The 22,815-nt window shown below is 37.6% G+C and overlaps 1 protein-coding gene and 1 long non-coding RNA gene across 4 annotated transcripts in view; one reads left to right on the top strand and one right to left on the bottom strand.

The window, feature by feature from the left end:
• LOC124871448 (ephrin type-A receptor 3-like) overlaps positions 1 to 22,815 on the bottom strand; it is a 61,300-nt gene that overhangs the window by 6,349 nt on the left and 32,136 nt on the right. The window contains exons 10-15 of one of the 3 annotated variants that reach the window (XM_047370732.1): positions 20,705 to 20,914; positions 18,074 to 18,223; positions 16,186 to 16,379; positions 9,267 to 9,422; positions 4,697 to 4,815; positions 2,109 to 3,106 (exon numbers count right to left, since the gene is read on the bottom strand). In XM_047370732.1, coding sequence (XP_047226688.1) covers positions 4,734 to 4,815; positions 9,267 to 9,422; positions 16,186 to 16,379; positions 18,074 to 18,223; positions 20,705 to 20,914 — 792 coding nt within the window. In that variant the 3' untranslated portion in view covers positions 2,109 to 3,106; positions 4,697 to 4,733. Of the gene's footprint in view, positions 1 to 2,108; positions 3,107 to 4,696; positions 4,816 to 9,266; positions 9,423 to 16,185; positions 16,380 to 18,073; positions 18,224 to 20,704; positions 20,915 to 22,815 lie in introns of those variants that run through there. The other 2 variants (XM_047370733.1, XR_007039019.1) reach the window with 2 other exon arrangements.
• On the top strand, positions 3,120 to 9,401 carry LOC124871449. The gene is made up of 4 exons (XR_007039020.1): positions 3,120 to 3,720; positions 3,929 to 3,986; positions 5,011 to 5,086; positions 9,274 to 9,401. It is a non-coding gene; the product is annotated as an uncharacterized LOC124871449 (long non-coding RNA).

The following is a 22,815-nucleotide window of genomic DNA, read 5'->3' as shown; positions in this document are numbered from 1 at the left end:
ATTTTGTTTATATTTCATACTTGCAAACAAACCATTTCTTACCCATGAACTTGAACTATTGCTTATCGTTTTTTATTAACGTTTTAATTAATTATGAATATCATAAAAAATGCATGGATCTCCAGAATAATTAAATAAAATTTTATATTATTTTATGAACACTTGTATTTGTAATACACCATATTTCCATTTATTTTCACTCTGATCCTCATTTTGGTCAGTTAATTCTGATAAAATTTGACAGATTAAGGCCCCTGGTGAAACCACAATAGCTCTAAGCAACCTCCTGCTGGGGGCTGTTATTAATGTAAGTCATAAAAAATGACTTTAAACCATCAGTTCTCAAAGTGGGTACAAAATGTTCTAGTGGGTTAATGACCGGTTGGTGCAAATTGTGCTGCATTGTGTACCCTGAATAGTCAGGTTTTAGACAACCCAAAACTACAAAGGTATGAAATGGAGGAGGGGCAAAATGACCAGCGACCAACAAATACATTTTTCCTTTTTTGGGCTCATTTGCTTTGCTCTAACCATTTTCTTTTAACTTCATGCCCTTCATTACCTTCTCTCTCAGAAAACAGGTATATGCATCCTGAGATTCCATATGAAGATGACAGGGTATTTTCTGTAACATTAGCACATACAGGTCCTTCTCAAAAAATTTGCATATTGTGATAAAGTTCATTATTTTCCATAATGTCATGATGAAAATTTAACATTCATATATTTTAGATTCATTGCACACTAACTGAAATATTTCAGGTCTTTTATTGTCTTAATACGGATGATTTTGGCATACAGCTCATGAAAACCCAAAATTCCTATCTCACAAAATTAGCATATCATTAAAAGGGTCTCTAAATGAGCTATGAACCTCATCATCTGAATCAATGAGTTAACTCTAAACCCCTGCAAAAGATTCCTGAGGCCTTTAAAACTCCCAGCCTGGTTCATCACTCAAAACCCCAATCATGGGTAAGACTGCCGACCTGACTGCTGTCCAGAAGGCCACTATTGATACCCTCAAGCAAGAGGGTAAGACACTGAAATAAATTTCTGAACAAATAGGCTGTTCCCAGAGTGCTGTATCAAGGCACCTCAGTGGGAAGTCTGTGGGAAGGAAAAGGTGTGGCAGAAAACGCTGCACAACGAGAAGAGGTGACCGGACCCTGAGGAAGATTGTGGAGAAGGGCCAATTCCAGACCTTGGGGGACCTGCGGAAGCAGTGGACTGAGTCTGGAGTAGAAACATCCAGAGCCACCGTGCACAGGCGTGTGCAGGAAATGGGCTACAGGTGCCGTATTCCCCAGACCTGGGCTACAGAGAAGCAGCACTGGACTGTTGCTCAGTGGTCCAAAGTACTTTTTTCGGATGAAAGCAAATTCTGCATGTCATTCGGAAATTAAGGTGCCAGAGTCTGGAGGAAGACTGGGGAGAAGGAAATGCCAAAATGCCAGAAGTCCAGTGTCAAGTACCCACAGTCAGTGATGGTCTGGGGTGCCGTGTCAGCTGCTGGTGTTGGTCCACTGTGTTTTATCAAGGGCAGGGTCAATGCAGCTAGCTATCAGGAGATTTTGGTGCACTTCATGCTTCCATCTGCTGAAAAGCTTTATGGAGATGAAGATTTCATTTTTCAGCACGACCTGGCACCTGCTCACAGTGCTAAAACCACTGGTAAATGGTTTACTGACCATGGTATCACTGTGCTCAATTGGCCTGCCAACTCTCCTGACCTGCACCCCATAGAGAATCTGTGGGATATTGTGAAGAGAACGTTGAGAGACTCAAGACCCAACACTCTGGATGAGCTAAAGGCCGCTATCGAAGCATCCTGGGCCTCCATAAGACCTCAGCAGTGCCACAGGCTGATTGCCTCCATGCCATGCCGCATTGAAGCAGTCATTTCTGCAAAAGGATTCCCGACCAAGGATTGACTGCATAACTGTACATGATTATTTGAAGGTTGACATTTTTTGTATTAAAAACACTTTTCTTTTATTGGTCGGATGAAATATGCTAATTTTGTGAGATAGGAATTTTGGGTTTTCATGAGCTGTATGCCAAAATCATCCGTATTAAGACAATAAAAGACCTGAAATATTTCAGTTAGTGTGCAATGAATCTAAAATATATGAATATTAAATTTTCATCATTACATTATAGAAAATAATGAACTTTATCCCAATATGCTAATTTTTTGAGAAGGACCTGTAGAACAAGGATGTCACAATAATGAAAATTCTGGGTGTGCAGTGTGTTATGGCCATTCTGCTTTCAAAGCACAGCATTTAATACATTACACATGTGACATACCCATGGCTTCACCACAACGAATGTATTTGATGGATTGCAACCTTATTGCTTTTAGCGGCATGTTTACTGAATGCAAATGCTTTATGTTAGAGATACAGAGTAAAACAGTTAATGTTTAGGTGAGTCCGCGCAAGCTCGGCCCTGTCTTGGACTGAGTATTGAATGTATATAGCTGGAACTCATGTTCCAGCCTCAGACTTAATCAATCCGGGAGAAGTCCACATACGAGTCAGCTGTGGTTGTCTGCCATGCTCTTCTACGCATGGCAGTTCAGCTATTTTTCTGCCTCCCTCAGAGGCCGGCGATGGTCAAGGACCACTCCAGCATTTTGTTAGTCCTTGCCCTGTTTTCCAATAGCAACCAGGTTTGCATTCTTGATCATGTCTTTCTGACCTTCTTACCTTTCGTCTTCTCTCCTCCTCTCTATTAGTCAGTAAGGCATCTCAACGTGGGCATGTAGGAAGAGTGAGCCAGCCAGTTTACTAGGTGGCACGACGGTTCTGAACTCTTCCTCATTTCTCTGTTAGAAAGCTTTCAACAATGAGTGAAAGACACGAGACATATCTGTTTTTCCATCCATTTGCATCTCCACATTTTTTTTTGATATGTGGCCTCTTTGTTGGAGTGGGTCAACACAGACCAACAGAAAAGTCTCTGGAGGTTTTCATTTCTTCTTGTTATTGTTTTTTAAACAGGTACTGGGCCATTCTTGGTATGGGATTCTAGGGCTTTCAGGCTGCTCACAATCTTCTTCTGCGGACCTGCAATCGTGACTCCAACCTTTTTCAGATCCCTGGTGTTTGAAGAATAATGAGAGAGAAAGAAAGAAAAACAATCAGACACGGAGAAGATAGGAGTTAAAAATATGTGTATGTACATATTCATACCCCTCAAAATTTTTCACATTTTGTCACACCTAACAGTTTTCTTCGATGATTGTTCTGTTTTTAGCTTTATCCATCATCTCATCCGTCCTGACCAATTTCTTTGTTCAAGAAAAGTATGCCCACAGCATGATGCTGCCATCACCATGCAGAATGGTGTATTAAGGGTGATGTGGGGTCATAGTTTTGTGCCTCACATAACATTCTGCACATTGGCCAAAGAGTTAAATTTTTGTCTCATTTTATCAGAGCACATTCATATTTCCTGTGTTTCCTGCTTTACGTGTAGCACACTGGAGTTGGGTCTTCTCTGAGTTTTCTTGAAACAGTAACATTCTTCTTACCACTCTTCCATCGAGGCTATGTTCGTTAAGTACATGGTGCATTAATTAACAGTTCTGTCAACAGATTCTCCCACATGAGCTGTTGATCTTTGCAGCTCCAGAGTTACCACAGTTCTCTCAGCTGCTTCTGATTGATGCTGTCCTTGCCTGGCCTGTCAGTTTATGTGAACAACATCTGGGTAGGTTTGCAGCTGTGGCAAGCTCTTTCCATGTTTGAATGACTGAGCAGTGGTTTGTGTGTTGTTATAAGCCTATGATATTGTTTTATAAGCCAACTTTGCTCAAGGTTTCCCACTCCTTTATTCCTGACTTGTCTGGTGTGTCCCTGGTCTTTATGATCCTGTTTATATGCTATTGTTCTCTAATAAGCTTCTGATGTGTTTACAGAACAGCTGAATATCTACTGACATTAAACTGCACACTGCTGGACTCAGTTTATAAACAGGTGGGTTCTGATACCAACAGGCTGAAAAAAATTGTATTAAGGGCTATCAGAGTAGGTACAAATGCATGCCACACTTTTCAGACTTTTATTTGTAAAAATAAAACCTTGTCAGTTTCATTTTACTTCACATATATGTATTACATTTAGACAATCTATAGGTAATATCCCAATAAATATATTAAAGTTTGTGATTGCAGCTTGACAAAATGCGAAACATTCAAAGGGTATGTCTTACTCACTCTACGAAATACTGAATGTGATGACATGGCAGAGGCATCTTGTTAATACTTTTACAAGCCCTTAGACAATATCTTATTGCACATGCATTCAAGGAAAGAACATTTGTTTTAAAAAGTGTTTAAGCCATTTAGATTTTACTTGTTAGGAGTATTAAGCAGCCTGAAGAAAGAAACAGTTAGTTGTTTTCAGCTAACTCTGAAATCACTGGCAAAATACACAAATCATAACAATACAAACAAAACCATCACTATGACTACAATACACACAAAGCATTGTCATATGTAAATAAGTCATTTTTCATATTATAGCATTGCATTAGTAGAAGTGGAGTTGCAAACAGTATTATTGCAATACTACAGCAAACAATTTCAGCCATTATTAGATTACTAGTTGTGAGTAAAAGCCCAGCAGTAGCTCTGGAGGTAAAGCTCTGGTCTCAGGCAGGGCCTGGGCCTTGGTCCTTAACCCACCATCCTGAGCCTGCATAGAGTGGAGAGCAGTTGGGCGTTAGAGGGTGGTGATTCCCATGGATGGCTCCCATTCTGGGCATGTGGCTGGTGTGACGTGGACCTCCGTCAGAACCACTCTACTGAGAAACATCCAGGCCCATCAACATGTTACAAAAAAATTCAACACTTAGATTTTAACAGATTATGACTGGAATTGTTTTGAACTTGAAGTGAGTGAATTACTATTACGTTTTCTGTTGTAATATTTCTTTCACTTCTTTTTGTTGGCATCCTTGGAATAATTCTAATTAAATAATCTCATTCTATTTATGCAGATCCCAACAGGAATCCAGAAATTGGACCCAGGACAACTGTGTTGTGGATTGTAGCTTCTGCATGCCTGCTCCACCAGTGAGCCATGGGACACGCAGAAATAACTAGTTTTCAGCAAAATTACTGTTGCACATTTGTTAGTACTGTTGAGTTTAGAAAAAACTCAAGGTGTTCATTTGTGTGACACATACCACAAAGCTACTTCTTAAACTGATGGGGTGGAATCTGTGGGTGAGACTGATTATAAATGAGGTGGAGAGTGAAATCCGTGGGTCAGACTTTAAATACCCCCTTTGTGGAGATGAAACATTACTTTATCTCTGCCCCGGGTTGGTCTTGATTTGAGCTGTTCAGTTTGTTTTGTTCCACTGTCCAGATATTTTATCTACATCAATAACTTATCATGTGAGAGTCAGAGCGTGTGTCAGTGCAAGCCCATATGAGTCTGGTTCAGAGTTTCTGTCACACACAATGTTGCAGGCAGCTGTTTTGGCCTCTTAACAAGTATTCATCTCACTGCAGGTATTCACCCACCTGCCCCCCTTCCCTTTTAAAAGAAAACTGTTTCTACCTTGACAGTACACCTGACAATCTATATAAGCCAAATGAAAATAAAGCATGGAATTAATTTGAACTTAAATTCTTTACTCAATCAGAGATTCTAGAAATTTATAAGCAGTAATTCACAAAATAATTGAAGGATTAACTGAAGAGAAGACAGCGTAAGACAGGACCCAGTAATTTAGATGATTAAGGTAGAGTTTTGCTCATGATACATGAGCAGAAATCACTCTTTCTTTGGAATATTATAGGAGAAGCATAGCCACTAGCTGTTCCATTAGCAAAAAAGGGGTTGTACAGAACTAACAGCAGAAGTAATTGTGCTACTACTAATTGTTTTAAAACCTATTATCTCACAACAAGGAATTTCTTCCCCACTGAATAACGTTAGCCAAATTAAAGACTTGATTTTCTTTTTTTTTTTGGGTGTATTTCTATGATATTATAATAGACATGTATTCATTTATTTTAGGACTTTTGTCTTCATCTTTACCATGAGTGCAAACCACTTTTTACACATCTCTATATTACATCATTTGCAGTGCAGTTTACTGTAGGTGGAATTGTTTTCATGCTATCAATAAAATGTTTGCACTTCACTGCACTTTGCAGATGGAAATTATACTATTCCATAGGAGACAGTATTTCTCCACATCCCATCTTCGAAAGAGGATTAATCAATTACTCAGCAGATGAGTCAGCACACAGTGCACAAGTATGACTGTTCATCTAAGGTCAGAGCATTGCCAAGCCTTTTGCTGAATGTCAAGGACTAGATTAAGACTGTACAAATCAATAGAGCAATCTATATGGAGCAATACATACTCTGGGCCAAGGCTGTTAGCCTAGTAGCTGAGCTTGGGTGTCTTAGACAGTGTCTTCAGTGGATTAATACCGTGCTGATCCAATTAGGCATTTACCAACAGGAAAAGCTTTGCAGACCAATGCCATTTTTTCCTGTGTAAGATTATTCTAGGGCAGTTTGTTGTTCATTTCTTTTTTTTTTTCAGGACCCTCTGTTGATTTTCACCCACTGTCAAACATGACGACTGGAAAACAAATTGTCATTGTTTATGCAAATCCACTTATTAAATTAGATGAAAAATTGCTATAGAGAGCAACAAAGTGTTTTTTTACCCAGCAACTGGAAATGAGAAGAGGAAATAGAGCAGACAAAAGGGATAAGAGGATCAGAAATAATATGGAGAAATGAACCCTAAAAAGCCACATACAGAAGATCTCTTTAAAATATACCAATGTTGGCCAACTAGTGGTATCAACTTCCCAAACAACATCATCTAATTTGTTACAAAGTGATTCTATCTAACACAATTGGTCCAATACTAATGACTGCCTGTTTTGGAGAAGCTTTTGGGTTGTGGCCAATTGCAGCAGTGGCAACCACTCCTCACTTACCCCCATTGTTGCTTTCACCACAGTGAATGGCTTTGTTGATCTCAATGACTATAGAGGTTTAATCATTTTTCACATTTCACATCAATTAAAACAGCAAAAGGTCAACTCAGCAAGAGGCAAAAGAGGCACAGGAATCAGATTAATTTTCATGAGGGAAAAAAAGGAATGTTGGAATAGCTAAATGTGCTAGGTGCAAGTTAAATTTCCCCCTTCGTCTTTTCACACCCAACTTTTTCATGGGTACAAAAGGTAGCTGAAAGACTCTCAATAACAATGTTATCATTAAGTAAACGTAGTAGCAATATTTTATACTTCTTTGACAGCTGCACAGGGATTTCCCTACAGTCTACTTGGAGTCTTTTGTAAAGAAACGTAGTTTGTTTCTCCATTTACTAATATCTACAAACAGGAGGTTTCTCAAGGTTATTTTAATTCAAACCGGGGTAGTAATGTCTCATACAGTATTTCATAGAGGTCACCTAGCCTAAAAAGGGATCAGAACCATAAAAAATGAGAATGGGGTGTAAAAAATGTTTATAAATAATAAGCAGTTATACTATATTTGACATTTTAGGACTTTTGTGATAATTTGTATCCATTAATCATCACAAATACAAGTACAAAGGTAAATAAACTGATAAGCAATGGTTAGGTACATAGATGATCTGTTTAGAGTTACAAATTGGAACTATTTAGTGATAAAATTTTAAAGCACTGGTACAAAATTGGTGTACAAATAGGCCAAGGGGTAAACTGACTCGCAGCCACAATAGCGTCCAAGTTTGTTTATCAATGTAACCTATTAGAGGGGTATACAAGCAGTTAGTAAGTTGATTTCCCTTTATAAGTAAGAACATTAATTGAAGGCTCAAGGTCCAAACCTTAAAACGTTCAGGTTACAGTGAGGGCTTTTTGGTTTTGTGTATGCATGGGTAATGGAGCAAAGATGTGCGGAGAAGCTGCAACTTTGAAACTTTTCCTTTGGTCATTTTGCAATTAACTGAAAGAACAACAGAGATGTATTTAATTTGCATGATTGAAGATAAGATTTTGGCAGCTTGGTTGTTTATTACTCAAGGAAAACTCCCTCAGTTGAAAAAAAAAATGATACTGGGGTACTGGAGTAAATGCTAAACAACAAATCATGGCACTTTAGGCAGATTTAGGTTTAGGTCTGTGTGTCTGTCTGTGTGTCTGTCTGTCTGTCTGTCTGTGTGTCTGTCTGTCTGTCTGTGTGTCTGTCTGTGTGTCTGTCTGTGTGTCTGTGTGTCTGTCTGTCTGTCTGTCTGTGTGTCTGTCTGTCTGTCTGTCTGTCTGTGTGTCTGTCTGTGTGTCTGTCTGTCTGTCTGTCTCTCTGTCTCTCTGTCTCTCTGTCTGTCTATCTATCTATCTATCTATCTATCTATCTATCTATCTATCTATCTATCTATCTATCTATCTATCTATCTATCTATCTATCTATCTATCTATCTATCTATCTATCTATCTATCTATCTATCTATCTATCTATCTATCTATCTATCTATCTATCTATCTATCTATCTATCTATCTATCTATCTATCTATCTATCTATCTATCTATCTATCTATCTATCTATCTATCTATCTATCTATCTATCTATCTATCTATCTATCTAATATATATAAAAAATCCTGTCATGATTGGGTAATGGCATAATCCATATGCTAATTGGTAATATACATTAAGACCTAGATTTTTTTAAACTGTATATGAAAGAAATTATGTTAAATGGACGAGAAGTAGTTGAAGAATAAGTGGAAGCTGTGAACTTAGTTGAAAATATTTAGAACTATTAAGATGAATCTATTTATTTTAATCTGTCTGAACTGAATTTAGAACGAATAGTTTCTGTAGAGGATGACCTGGCACAGCCCTGACTGTCATAGTCTCTTATCTCCATTGATAACCTCTCAGTGATAACTCCCCAACTTGTCAAATTTTCTTTTGGTATTACTTCTGTCAAAGCTTTTCCTTTCAACTCTGGTAATACATAAAACATTAAAAAGGAGACAAAACACCAGTCTTTGTGTCATTTTACCACAACTCTCAATTAAACATCTGTAGTAAATGGCTCTGTAGTGTTTTTTTAGTACTTACAATACACAAAACTGTGTTCACAGACGTTTTCACCAAAAGCAGGACTTTTCAGCACAAAGACTCTTGAAGTCCTTGGAACTTGGTTGTGGTTTTGTGACTTTGTAAACACTCTGTACATGATCAGATACATATCATATCTTTGTCTGTGTGTTGTATTCTTACTCTGTAGAGGTCTTGGCCAAAGTGTCGCAGGAGCTGTAGCTGACCCCAGAGAAGGCCTCTTTGCAAGGCAAGGTCCTCATGGCATCCATCCAGTCACCCATCGTCCCCATTGAGGGAACTTCTGCACTGCTCCTGTCCAACAACATGTTGGCTGGTCTAAAAGAAAGGGATAATTTAAACACATGGTCAAAAGAGAAACAGATGTACAAAAATGGCTCATGACCTATACCTTTTCATAATATTAAATGACATAAGTATTCATAGCATCATTTCAGGAGAACAGGTGGATAAGCATCACCTCGGTCATTAGCTGACAGTCTGATATACTGCGTGACAGTTGCTGTCTGGCCACCATTCAACCACAACTTTTGCAAAGCAGCCCTTGCTATGCAATTTGAGAGTGTACAGAATTTAAATTGTTGTCTTGGCTCCAAGCTTGTCCTGTAAAGCATGTGCCATGCAAGCAAATACCTGTGTGGGGTGTGATTAAAAAATATTTCCCCTAAGGGGAGTTGAAGTTCAGAGGAGCACAGAATGGATGGAGGGCTCCTGGAAGAGTTTCTCTCAAAGGTCATCTCCTAAAATCTTTCTGACACCCTGCGCAAATTACAACAAACTTGTTGTGGCAGGCAGACAGATGTATATTAATAAATACGATACGTTTTGACTGCTTGAATGCTTTGTTCTGAATTTTACTTAGTTTAATATTTGTTTTAAGTTTTCATATTCATTTTAATTTTCTTTGCAAGAACATGATGAAGGAAAAAATAAACTTAACATAGGATTAATGATATCATAATGAGCTTTCAGAAACCCTTCTTAAAGCAAAAATCTACTTTCCACATGTGCCAGTGAGTCAAGAACATATGAAGTGCCAGTGCATTCAAGCAAAACAGCCATGATGTTTTATATTTTCCATCGCTGATGGTCACCTCTGCACAACCAGGGGTAAGGGTGGGGGGTGGGGGTGTTTGTTAATGTGGGGAGGGGCATCAATTATTTTTAAGCTATATATTTAGAACGAAGATTCCCATCAAAAGCAGCATCCGTTTCTGTTTAACTTTGTTACCACTTCCTGCTGAGCATGTACTCTGTAGCAGAATACAAAATTGGATTTTATTACATTGGATGGTTCAAATTAGATCAAATGTTAGCTGCTGCTCAGTAGAACAACAGAGATGTGAAAAGTGGAGAGGAAGCTGAAGATGAAAAAGGAACATAAATTGACAGGCCATCACATTTGCAATGTCACCCCTGATGCTGAAGGAGCATGGTTTCATTAGCTGTTGGGGAAACTGGATCGCAAAAGATCGGAAAGTAGAAAGGTACAGCACCAGAAGAAAATGTAGAGTTCCCTTGGGGATGCTATTCATAGCAATGTAAGCAAACTATTTGGAATACCTGGAAGTTCACCTCTTTCTGGCAGACCTAATACTACTGAGAGGGTATGAGGCACTATGAATGGTAGTTTGTGTGTTTTGGGAAAATGCCACTCAGAGATGATGAATTCAAGGAAAAAGATTATAGAGAAGTTTAAAAAGTCAAGAAGGAATTTTACATATTTTAAACGCAAAGGCTTTACACAAAGTGTTTTGTCTTTTTCACTTTCAAAGACAAGAACTGTTAGCTGTTTCATATACTAGAAATATTCTCTGCAATATGCATGATGCTGCAGTAAGGATTGGTATAAGAGAGGCAAAATACAGTCAAGAGAAATTTACCAGTCTGCCATTAGAAAACACCATCAAAAGCATCATACTGAGGCAAGGCAGTAAGCTAAAAAAAGAAGAGACATGGGATCCCCAACAGAGGCAGTAGGAGAGAAGAGAGTGATTGAGTCTTTTCCTGCTAGATCAGAGGCCTGTCAAAGTGCCAAGGGCCCCCCAGGACTCTCTGGAAACACTGGTTTGTCTGAGAGTGAGGGAATTTGTAGTAGGATGGAGGGGGCGGCTTGCTGGAGAGGGGAGAATTTGAATATTTGATTTAAAAAGCTTACCTTGGTTATTGTTTTTGACATATCCCGTTTATTTTTATTTAAATATCTTAAAACAAAATCAAACATATCTTTGTAAAAATCAACTCAGTTTAACTCAACTTATTCCAAAATATAGAGTATGTAGCATCATTTTTTTGTAAGATGTCGATCTTTTACTTTACCTTCCAACTGAACCAATCTTCTTCATGCTCTGTTCTTCTCTTCTTATACTCTGCTTACATTTCCCCCTTTGCCGTCTCCACTGGGAGGTAAACTGCAAATGACCTTTTTCCTTCCTCTTATCAATTTCGTTGTTTTCTATGTTGTTACATTTCTCGCGGCAACTCAAGAGACAAGATTATTGGTGAGGAAAGTGAATGATGTGATGAAAGGGGAAACACAAAGAAAAAGGAAAAGAGAGCATCTGTTTGATGCCGGAGGATGTTTTTTAAAGCCTCTTGTGGATTTAAGAGCACACAGAAATGCAGAAAAACCCTCTGTTTGAGCAGAAGGAAGCATAAAAACACTGCAGAGAGAATTAGTCTAGCCCCTTTATTGTTGTCAGTTCTTGTGTTTTGTAGTCTATCTTTCAATTTTTCAGACTTTCAAATAACAGTTATGTAGTTTTTATTGAGCTCACAGAAGAAAGGAAATAGGAGGATGAGTGAAACTTTAACAGAAAAAGTACCTGCAGAAGAACAGTAAGGGAGAAATTACCTCTCAGTGGGTTGCAGCAAAGGGAAATCTGAACCTTTCTCTTTGGTGGATATTGGAAATTCAGCTTAACTGACATTTTAAATCTGTCCGTTTATCTGTCTGTAAATAACTGTGAAATAAAAAATGAAAACAAAAATGTATATATATATATATATATATATATATATATATATATGTCAGAGATGTGCAAAGACTCCTCTTTAGCCCTCTTTGACATGCAACGCGTCAAAGAGGGCATAAAGTGCACTGCTGCACTTTATGCATGAAGGGCTGTGACAGTTCCCAGACTGTTTCTTGAATGGAGTCTGGTAGCAGCAGAACACCGATACACACCAACATAAATTATTTTAGATAGAATCTGAAATTACCACACAGCCTACAATCTTATCACAACCACAACAGCCTGGCAGCAATCAAGTATTTTTTGTAATACATAGATTGGTGAAGCCACAATTCAGTCTGCTCCAACATCTGAAAAGATATCCATGCAACAGACAATCCACAATCTCCACTATTTATATACACAGCCATGATTATGCCTTGGCCCTTGCAAAAACGATCGATATGCTCGGGGGTAAATTATAAAAAGGGCTCCCAGCTATGGGGAAGCATCCACACCTCCAAATTGCGCATCGGGTGGTTGACTAAAAGAAACTGTGGATTTTTGAGACTATAGTTCAACTATTACATTTTTGTCTATATGTATTTATCGATCCACCCATCACATCCACAATTCACAGATTTTATGTTCTCAGCAGCATTTTATCTATTAAAGCTTTCCCTACAGCACCCGTTAATGGTTCCTTTCCCAAGCACTCTACAAATAAACACTACTTGATTTATTTCAATTAGCATTTCTTGACTTTTAAGATCATTACTCTGCACCAGCTTAGTCCTGTTCATAGAAGTGAGAGGTTGGAATTTATTCTAGCAGCTTGGTAAGGTACAGGTCCTTCTCAAAATATTAGCATATTGTGATAAAGTTCATTATTTTCCATAATGTCATGATGAAAATTTAACATTCATATATTTTAGATTCATTGCACACTAACTGAAATATTTCAGGTCTTTTATTGTCTTAATACGGATGATTTTAGCATACAGCTCATGAAAACCCAAAATTCCTATCTCACAAAATTAGCATATCATTAAAAGGGTCTCTAAACGAGCTATGAACCTAATCATCTGAATCAACGAGTTAACTCTAAACACCTGCAAAAGATTCCTGAGGCCTTTAAAACTCCCAGCCTGGTTCATCACTCAAAACCCCAATCATGGGTAAGACTGCCGACCTGACTGCTGTCCAGAAGGCCACTATTGACACCCTCAAGCAAGAGGGTAAGACACAGAAAGAAATTTCTGAATGAATAGGCTGTTCCCAGAGTGCTGTATCAAGGCACCTCAGTGGGAAGTCTGTGGGAAGGAAAAAGTGTGGCAGAAAACGCTGCACAACGAGAAGAGGTGACCGGACCCTGAGGAAGATTGTGGAGAAGGGCCGATTCCAGACCTTGGGGGACCTGCGGAAGCAGTGGACTGAGTCTGGAGTAGAAACATCCAGAGCCACCGTGCACAGGCGTGTGCAAGAAATGGGCTACAGGTGCCGCATTCCCCAGGTCAAGCCACTTTTGAACCAGAAACAGCGGCAGAAGCGCCTGACCTGGGCTACAGAGAAGCAGCACTGGACTGTTGCTCAGTGGTCCAAAGTACTTTTTTCAGATGAAAGCAAATTCTGCATGTCATTCGGAAATCAAGGTGCCAGAGTTTGGAGGAAGACTGGGGAGAAGGAAATGCCAAAATGCCAGAAGTCCAGTGTCAAGTACCCACAGTCAGTGATGGTCTGGGGTGCCGTGTCAGCTGCTGGTGTTGGTCCACTGTGTTTTATCAAGGGCAGGGTCAATGCAGCTAGCTATCAGGAGATTTTGGAGCACTTCATGCTTCCATCTGCTGAAAAGCTTTATGGAGATGAAGATTTCATTTTTCAGCACGACCTGGCACCTGCTCACAGTGCCAAAACCACTGGTAAATGGTTTACTGACCATGGTATCACTGTGCTCAATTGGCCTGCCAACTCTCCTGACCTGAACCCCATAGAGAATCTGTGGGATATTGTGAAGAGAACGTTGAGAGACTCAAGACCCAACACTCTGGATGAGCTAAAGGCTGCTATCGAAGCATCCTGGGCCTCCATAAGACCTCAGCAGTGCCACAGGCTGATTGCCTCCATGCCACGCCGCATTGAAGCAGTCATTTCTGCAAAAGGATTCCTGACCAAGTATTGAGTGCATAACTGTACATGATTATTTGAAGGTTGACGTTTTTTGTATTTAAAAACACTTTTCTTTTATTGGTCGGATGAAATATGCTAATTTTGTGAGATAGGAATTTTGGGTTTTCATGAGCTGTATGCCAAAATCATCCGTATTAAGACAATAAAAGACCTGAAATATTTCAGTTAGTGTGCAATGAATCTAAAATATATGAATGTTCAATTTTCATCATGACATTATGGAAAATAATGAACTTTATCACAATATGCTAATATTTTGAGAAGGACCTGTATACCATAGATAGGTTGCCAGTCCCTCTTAGGGTTAAGACAGAGATAGGGAGCTACTTATATATAAATGTAATTTAAAATAAAAAATAAAGCTAAAATACATTATTTGAGTACAGTGAAAAAGCACTTTGAGAAAACAAGCATGCATGAGGACAACATGCCAGACTCTGCCTAAAACGAAATTTGAACTTATTAATTTCCTGTGAGGCCACAATGCTAACTGAGGTACCACTATTCAACCCAATGTATCACTAGGTTAGGCTTTTTGCCATACTTTTCTTAAAATGGACAATGTCTTTCTTCGGAGAACAAAAAACCTACAGTTTCACGTTTTAAACACCTTGAAAAGCAATTTTGACAATGACCTCCAACCTTGATTGGACTCCTGTTGGCCTATAATTCATCTCTGACAGCCAACCTTGGCCCAATGACCCCCACTCTTTTTCCATCCACATGCAAAGACAGTAAACTCTGACCAACTTCCACCTCCAAAGTCTCCACATGCTCGGCTATGGCTGCGAGCTTCAGTCTCAGCTTTAGAGGGAGGGGGCAGTACATTAGCCTGCCAGGACAGCCCTGAGACAAACGAGGTGTGTTGAGCTGAGAGCAGCTGCTCCTGCTGTGCAACTGCCGCTGCCACCACACACTCTCTCCCTCTCTTCCACACACACAAACACATCCGCACTAGCAGTTCTAATAAATCACCAGACAGGACTCAGTTGGCCAGGCCGCGCTCACCCAGTGTTAAAAGCCAATCAAGAAAATTACATGCAAACTCCAAGGGACCTATTTTCACTTTCTTAAGAAATCATTAGTCAATGTTATGAGCTCTGACATCTCCATAATGCCATTGCCGTCTGCAGCAGACCCAAAGCCCGTCTCCCTCCCTCCTCAGAACTGACAACTACATGTGCTGACCTGCTTCCCCATGGTCCCCTGGGAGAATTGTTGCCCCAACAATAGAGGCAACCCTAGTGGAAGAGGAAAATAATAAAAAGAAAAACCTAAATGAACAATAAAGGGGAAGAAATTAAAGAAATAAAGTGGGATTAAAGTATGCCAAGAAACAAAAAATGTAAAAAAGGGGTTGATGTACATATTTTTTGAAATATTGCTAGTTGTTGTTGCAGGATGGAAGTTCTTCAGTTGAAGTTTTGCATTATGTACTGTCGGACCTAAATAAAGCCTGTAAATGCTTCAACTTTCAGCAATAGTTATACTTTCTTGAGTATGTTTATATCATGTACTGTATGTTAAATAAACATTCATTCACACAAAATAAACAGTCTTCATTGTAGTTATTTCAATGGCATTGAGTCTTTTTTATATGGGCTTTTAATCATTGCAAGTCTGATCACATGGTGTACAGTATGACAAGACAAAACCCATTAGTTTTGTCTCTGTAGCAGGAAATAACAACACCAGTGCTTGTTAACAAGTTTGATGGCAAACCAAAGCTGAAGAAAAAAGCAGCAGAGAAAGCATTTCGTTCAAAGTGTGACTTTCACAATTCCCAGAGTTTACTCCTTTAGAATCTAAAAAGATTGTGTGTTTTGCAAGCTGTAGCTCAGCAGTTGATGGCATTTTGTGTTTGTTTTTCTGTGCTTCTTTCAGTGTGTACAACAATCCCAAATGAAAGCAAAATAAGATATTTAGTATGTTTCTGATACCTGGATGTAGTGTTGGCAGTGATTTTGAGGCTGCATGGGTTGCGGATTAGTTTGTCAAGGATGCTGACAATTTGTTCAAACTTGGGACGGTTATTCCGCTCCTTCTGCCAGCAGTCCAACATCAACTGGTAGAGTGTGGCAGGGCAATCCATGGGTGGTGGCAGGCGGTAACCCTCATCTACAGCTTTTATTACCTTAAAGCAAGAATAAACATGATTAGAATGAGTTTTGTATAAAAAACGTTGCATACAAATCAGATTTCTTAATTGTTCTGGACTAGACATGGACCGGTTATTAGGATCAATGTCAAATATATTTGTGTAACACAATTAAAAACAACAAAGGTTGACCAAATAAAAAACTAAAAAAATTATAAATATTTTAAATAAAATACAACAGAAGATTTATGAAGATTTCTGAAATTTCTGAATATATGATATTTAAAAATTTATGAAAATGTATTAAACCACAGAAAAATCTCCATCATCCTACAGTTTGGTCATTTTAATGAGATGTTAGAGAAAGTGTATGAGTTACCAGAGTTCTGCCGCTGTATAGCATAGAGTAGTGCAACTCTGTTCCTAGCATACAATATTTGTCAGTCAGTTAGCTAAAGAAGGCTTCTACACTTTTCCCTCACTTAAAACAAACACAAATGTGTGTGTTTTGGAAATATTATATATAGATACTGTACAAATAGTTACGGTGTGAAGAAGAGCACCGCCCAGAAAATAACTACTAAATTGAATAGGTCTTTATATTTTTGCTATATTCAAATCAAAATACAGAATAAGTTATATATAGATAAAACTGTATAAATCAATATGTCATATTGTTTAGCAACATTAATAAAACTGTTGCTTTTCTATTTTTAGTAAAAGCAGTCAAATCATCTTACACATTTTTTATTATATTTTTCTATTAAATATTTTTGTTTAAAATAATACAAAACATGTTTTCATACGTGAGGACACCTACTCATTCAATACCAATTCATGCACATAGTGACACTTAATTTCACATAATTTACTTGCTTAAAATAGTGCCTAAATATCTTACTACATTCCATTTCAAGTATATGCTGTTCATTGTCGTAATGTTGTGCTTTATCAGAACCTTTAATCAAATTCTTACACATAGAGCAATTTTCATAAACCTAAAAGTCAAAAAGTGCAAAACTAATTAAAATAAAATATGATTATAGAACAACCGTAATAAATGTAGAGCTACGTAAGGTTATAAATGGCATTTGTTATTAGGAGACATACAAACAATATTCAGACAATTAAATTCTGAAGCACTAAAAAATTTTCTTTAATCATGAAACAAATGCATAAAAACACAAATTATATTCAATGTATGAGATATTCTCAAGCAGAGGTAAAAACTAGATAAAAATAAAAATCCATAAGAACTTTAGAATAAAATTTTAAATTCAGTAGAAAAACAAAGACAAAACTGCTTATAGTTATATAAATAAAATATAATAAAAATAAGGGAGAATTACTGAATAATTTATTGTAAATAAAATCACTGAATCCAGAAACAAATACCAATTGTAGGCAATAACTGGGTTTGCTTAATGTTTTAATAGAAAGGTTTTTTTAGCACTTGGGCTGTGTTATTTTCTTAAATGTGAAACTCTCAAACTATGGGAATATAGTTTATGCAGTTTATTTCACAAAACTAATCTTAATGTTTCATTAGGGAGAGTTGGTGATGATTCATTTAGTTTTGCACAAGCTTTCCAAAAAGGATGTAAGAGAATCTGGATGAAGCTTGTGCAAGCTTGCCAACCCTTTGGGTGTTGTGGGTGCCCCACACAACACTAATAGGAGGTTTAGTTGTCTCCGCTTCTCAAAAAGAATGGCAAATTGGCAACACTTACATCCTGATTGGACATCTCCCAGTATGGCCGTTCTCCATATGACATCACCTCCCAGAGGACGATGCCATAACTCCAAGCATCGCTGGCTGATGTAAACTTCCTGTAGGCAATTGCCTCAGGGGCTGTCCACCGGATAGGGATTTTTCCTCCCTGCGACAAGTAAAAGAAACAATTATAAAAATGATTTTAAATTAGCCTAACTAAAGTATCTTTTGTGGATGAGTCCTATAATACTGAAAACATAACTCAATTCATTGTGTGTTGCAGACATTGGTGGTTCTTGGGGGAGGCATGGAGTCACAGCTGGCACTATAAAAAAGTATGGGTTAAATGTGTTTTCCTGTCATTTGTGACCTTCATGCATATTATGCGATTGCAAGGTGTCAAGTGCAAGAGTAAATTTTCCTTGTGATTGTTTACTATGCTTACTATGTTTATTATGCCTCACCTTGGCAGCTCTAATATCCCCCTAACACTACTGTGTATCTGCCTTGTGTTTCAATGGTGTAGGACGATATACTGAGTTAGATCAAAAAGCTTGAGGTTCCTCCCCTTTTTTGGACGTAACTTTAGACAACTCGAGTTCTCACACACCATATATACAGCACATATATACAGCACATGTAAACCCCTGCTACAGACTTTAACTGCAACTCAAACATGGCAGTAATGATCCAATCATAACATTACTTCATCTCATGCAACTGTATGCAAATGGTCTGCAAATTATGAAAATTCAGTTGCCTCAGAATGTGAGATTCTTGAAAGTAAAAGTGAAACTGACAGCATGACCTTCTCTGATTAATTCAGCTAATAATTATCTAAATGCTAGGGGCCATTCAAAGAGCATTGAAGTTTAATCTCAAGTATTATATGTATAACATTTATGTGTTAATATGTCAGATCCCGATGCAGTTGAATACTGAGGATTCCCCAACCTTAATACCAAAACCCACACACTATTTAACCCTGAAGCACATGAAAAGTAATACCCATACCCTAAAGACATGATAGAACTTGATGTTCCAAACAATATTCCTCATTTCCTCAAGTATAGACTTGTGTGACACATTATTTCTAGTATGTAATCATACTTGGAAAAATAGAAAACTTTAGAGATCTCTAGAAACACTTTTCATAACTATGAGTGTCCTCAAGGAAGCTAACTATATAAGAAGTCTGGATCTAGATTTATGATGCATACAAGAGAACCTAAATCAAAATAGTACCTCCAGTTTATAAAAACTCAAAGCAAAACTTATGAATAATGATACTTTAGTGATAACAAAAAGTTATAACAAAAATATATTTGAGCAGATTCAGCCTTAATTAAGATAAATTCACATCAACATTAAAGAAAGGAAGGAAAACATATAGACCACATCCTAATGCACTGTTTCCTGTGTGCAACAACATTTGTTTTACTCACTGAAAAGCAAGACAAATGAAGAAAATAGTGCTAATGAAAGCGTGCTGACAGTGGCCAAAGGTAACAGAGAGAAAACCGGGTCACTTAACTTTTGCTTTGGATTATGTAGTGATATAGACTGCTGTCGAAAAAGGCAATAATTATACTGCCTAGTGCCGATGCGAACACTGAGGAAAGCATGAGACAGTAAAAACACAAACGACTGCACAAATAAACTGAGAAACAGGAGGTTGACACCCTCCAACAGGTATCAAGTTCTTAAGCAGAAGAAAAAAATTCTCAAACAAGCTGATGAGCAAGGTATGCATGGATGCAGGAAAACAAATTATAAGCTCATTCAAGTAGAGATAAGAGACAATAAAAATGTCCTAAAGGAACCTTGAATCTCCTAGATGACAGAGTTGTGAATTAGTGGGAACTGGCAGAGTTCATTATTCCGTGTTTTTATTTCATTTTATGCATTTTCTGGGAGAAAGGCAAATGCCACACAGGCTGTTTATTTGAAAAGCAATTCTCAGCCAGCAAATTAAACTTTGTTTTAAAGGATTGCATGCACAGTTTAGAACACAAGACCTTATGCTGACCACTCATGCCCACACACATATACACAGAGGAAAAAAAGACAGATGAACGTCTGGAACATGACACGGGTCCTGCTATGTTTCAGTTTTTGACATGAGCATCTACTGCAGAAGTAAATCAAGAACAAAAAACAGAAAAATGCTAATGAGGTTAAGTCATTATTTTCATCACAGACCCTCGTTTCTGCTGCTTTTCTAGATTAACCTCTAAAGTTTAGACTTTTTCTAAAAAACATTATTTTTTCTCTTAATATTTTATGTTTTAAATTCCATGTGTTGTCTATAAATGGTCTAAATATAGAATTATATCTCCAAGTTTCTATAGTAAGTAAAAACACATAACAAACTGACAAAAATAATGTCTTTCACAGAATGTTTCACATTTTAAAACAGCAAAATAATGCTGCTTTAGTAGGTAGAAAAAAGGGATTGTCAAGACTTAATGTGCTGTTTGAAAAAATAAATATTTAAACTGTGTATTTTGGTGTGTGATGATCTTTGTATAGTTTTCATTTACTTTTAATATGCACCTAAGGAAAAAAAATTAACCACAGGACCCTTTCAGCACAAGATTTCTTCTATCTCATTGTGTTCTTGATTTGTCTTTCTGCTCTTGCTTACCCTGGTGGTGTAAGCAGCCTCTGGGTCATCCTCCAGCACTCTGGACAAGCCAAAGTCTGACACTTTGCACACCAGATTGCTGTTGACCAGAATGTTTCGTGCTGCCAGGTCTCGGTGAACGTAGCCCATGTCTGACAAATACTTCATGCCCGAGGCAATGCCACGCAGCATGCCGACCAGCTGGATTCCCGTAAACTGGGCATCGTGTTTCTAAAAGTAAAACAAGCAAGGGAGAACAAATTAAAGGAAACAAAGGGATACTATGCAAATGGTGAACAGTACTTTTTACATTTAAATAAGAGAGATGGAGTCTGATCTTTTTTAATATTTGCATAAAATACAAGCTTTCCTCATTACCATCTGTAGAATTTTCATTAACCTTTAAAAAACACTTTTGACATTCCCCTATTCTATCTTAAGCTTAACTGTGAAATCCCAGGGCTGGATGGAAGTTAGGGGCAAACAAAAATAATTCCTGGCCCTCAAGATTCCCTGGCCCTGATGAAGAAAAACATCCCCACAGCATTTCGCTTCCACCACCATGTGTCAATATGAAGATCTAGTCCAACCCAATCCAACTTTAAAGTATTTTAAAACACCATAGAGGACCACAGTGCCATGCATCATTAAAAATACAGCAAAATTACTTAACTTAGAAACATAAAACAGGGGAAAGAGCAATCATACAAAAACAAACAGGTTTGCCTTGGGTCTGATTGTGTTCTGAACACATTCTTCCACATTTATGATGCGCCCATAAAGGCTTAAAGGCATGAAGTAAAATTGACAACTATTCTCTTTACAATTATTACTTTGTATTGACATTTCACTTAAAATTACAACAAAATAAATTTTAGTCTGCTGTTGTAAAATTAAAAAGGTAACTTGATGTGTATTTTTATCTAGAACTATTTTATCTATCTTATGGACTGCAGTGGGAATATGCTTATGATACATTTTATGGCGCTTGCAATTGAAAAGAGAACAAGTGAACTTAACTGTAAGTTTATATGTCAATTTTTATTTTCTAATTACAAATAGTCTGATGTCCCATATCATTTATCTGACAGAATGACTCCAAACCCATTCAATTCCAAACCCATTCTACTCCAAACCCATTCAACACATTTATAATCTGTTTGCATGAGTTTTCAGTTTATGCACTTGAGAAGTTTTAGGCCTACTTCCAAATAATGTTAGAAACAAATTTACCAAAGAACTTATGTGAAGAAAATAAGTATCAAACATTTTTTTCTTTTATGTCTCTGTTTTGTATCAATGGTCATCAGATGGTTTCCAGTTGCTCTGACTAACCCTCTGCTTTTCAAACACCATGTGGAGAACCAAGAGTAAGATGAGTTTGTATGATGAGTGTGTTTTTCTTTGAAAACCAATCAGACCCACTTCTCCTCTTATTTCATCCGGACCCTTTATTGGCCAGACCACCTGGTTTAGTCACTTCAAAGCTTCAGTGGATTCAGTATGCTGACATAAGCTGCGATGCATAGTGCAGAGAACATGAATGTGCGTGTATTTGAATGTGCGCCCCCTTTTTGGTGATGAAGAACAGGCCTCTGGGAAAACATGAGGAAATAACAGTTATAGCTGCCATGGGTATGTCTGGATGCAGTACAGAGATGTGGAAAAAATGTCTAAAACAGCCATTGGCACTCATGCTTTCAAGCCAGTAATCTAACTTGGCTGACGTACTTCAACTAATTTCAGTGAGTGGATCAATTATTCAGTAAGCAATTGAGGTTTGGCAACATTCAAATTTACTCTGAGCAGGAAGAGCAGTAAGAATACAATCGAAGAAACGCTGAGATTTTCTGAGCCTGATAAAAAAAATAACTTTTTTAGGTAGATATAACAACACATGCACTTTTTTAAAAATTAAGCTGAATAACCTGTAATGGCAATTTAAAATACATGTACATGTCAAACATGGATGTGAACCTAGGAAAATTACAAAATAGCTATTAGTAACATAATGTAAACTTTGTTGATGCCTGCAGCAGAATTATTCCTAATGTAGTTTCCACTACAAAACCACTACAAAAAAAATAAATAAATAAATAAATTATAAGACAGAGGAATTAAACTGAAGTGAT

Source organism: Girardinichthys multiradiatus, chromosome 7 (assembly GCF_021462225.1).
Source record: "Girardinichthys multiradiatus isolate DD_20200921_A chromosome 7, DD_fGirMul_XY1, whole genome shotgun sequence".
In the NCBI taxonomy this organism is placed as follows: domain Eukaryota; kingdom Metazoa; phylum Chordata; class Actinopteri; order Cyprinodontiformes; family Goodeidae; genus Girardinichthys; species Girardinichthys multiradiatus.
This window is presented reverse-complemented; position numbering and strand designations above follow the sequence as displayed.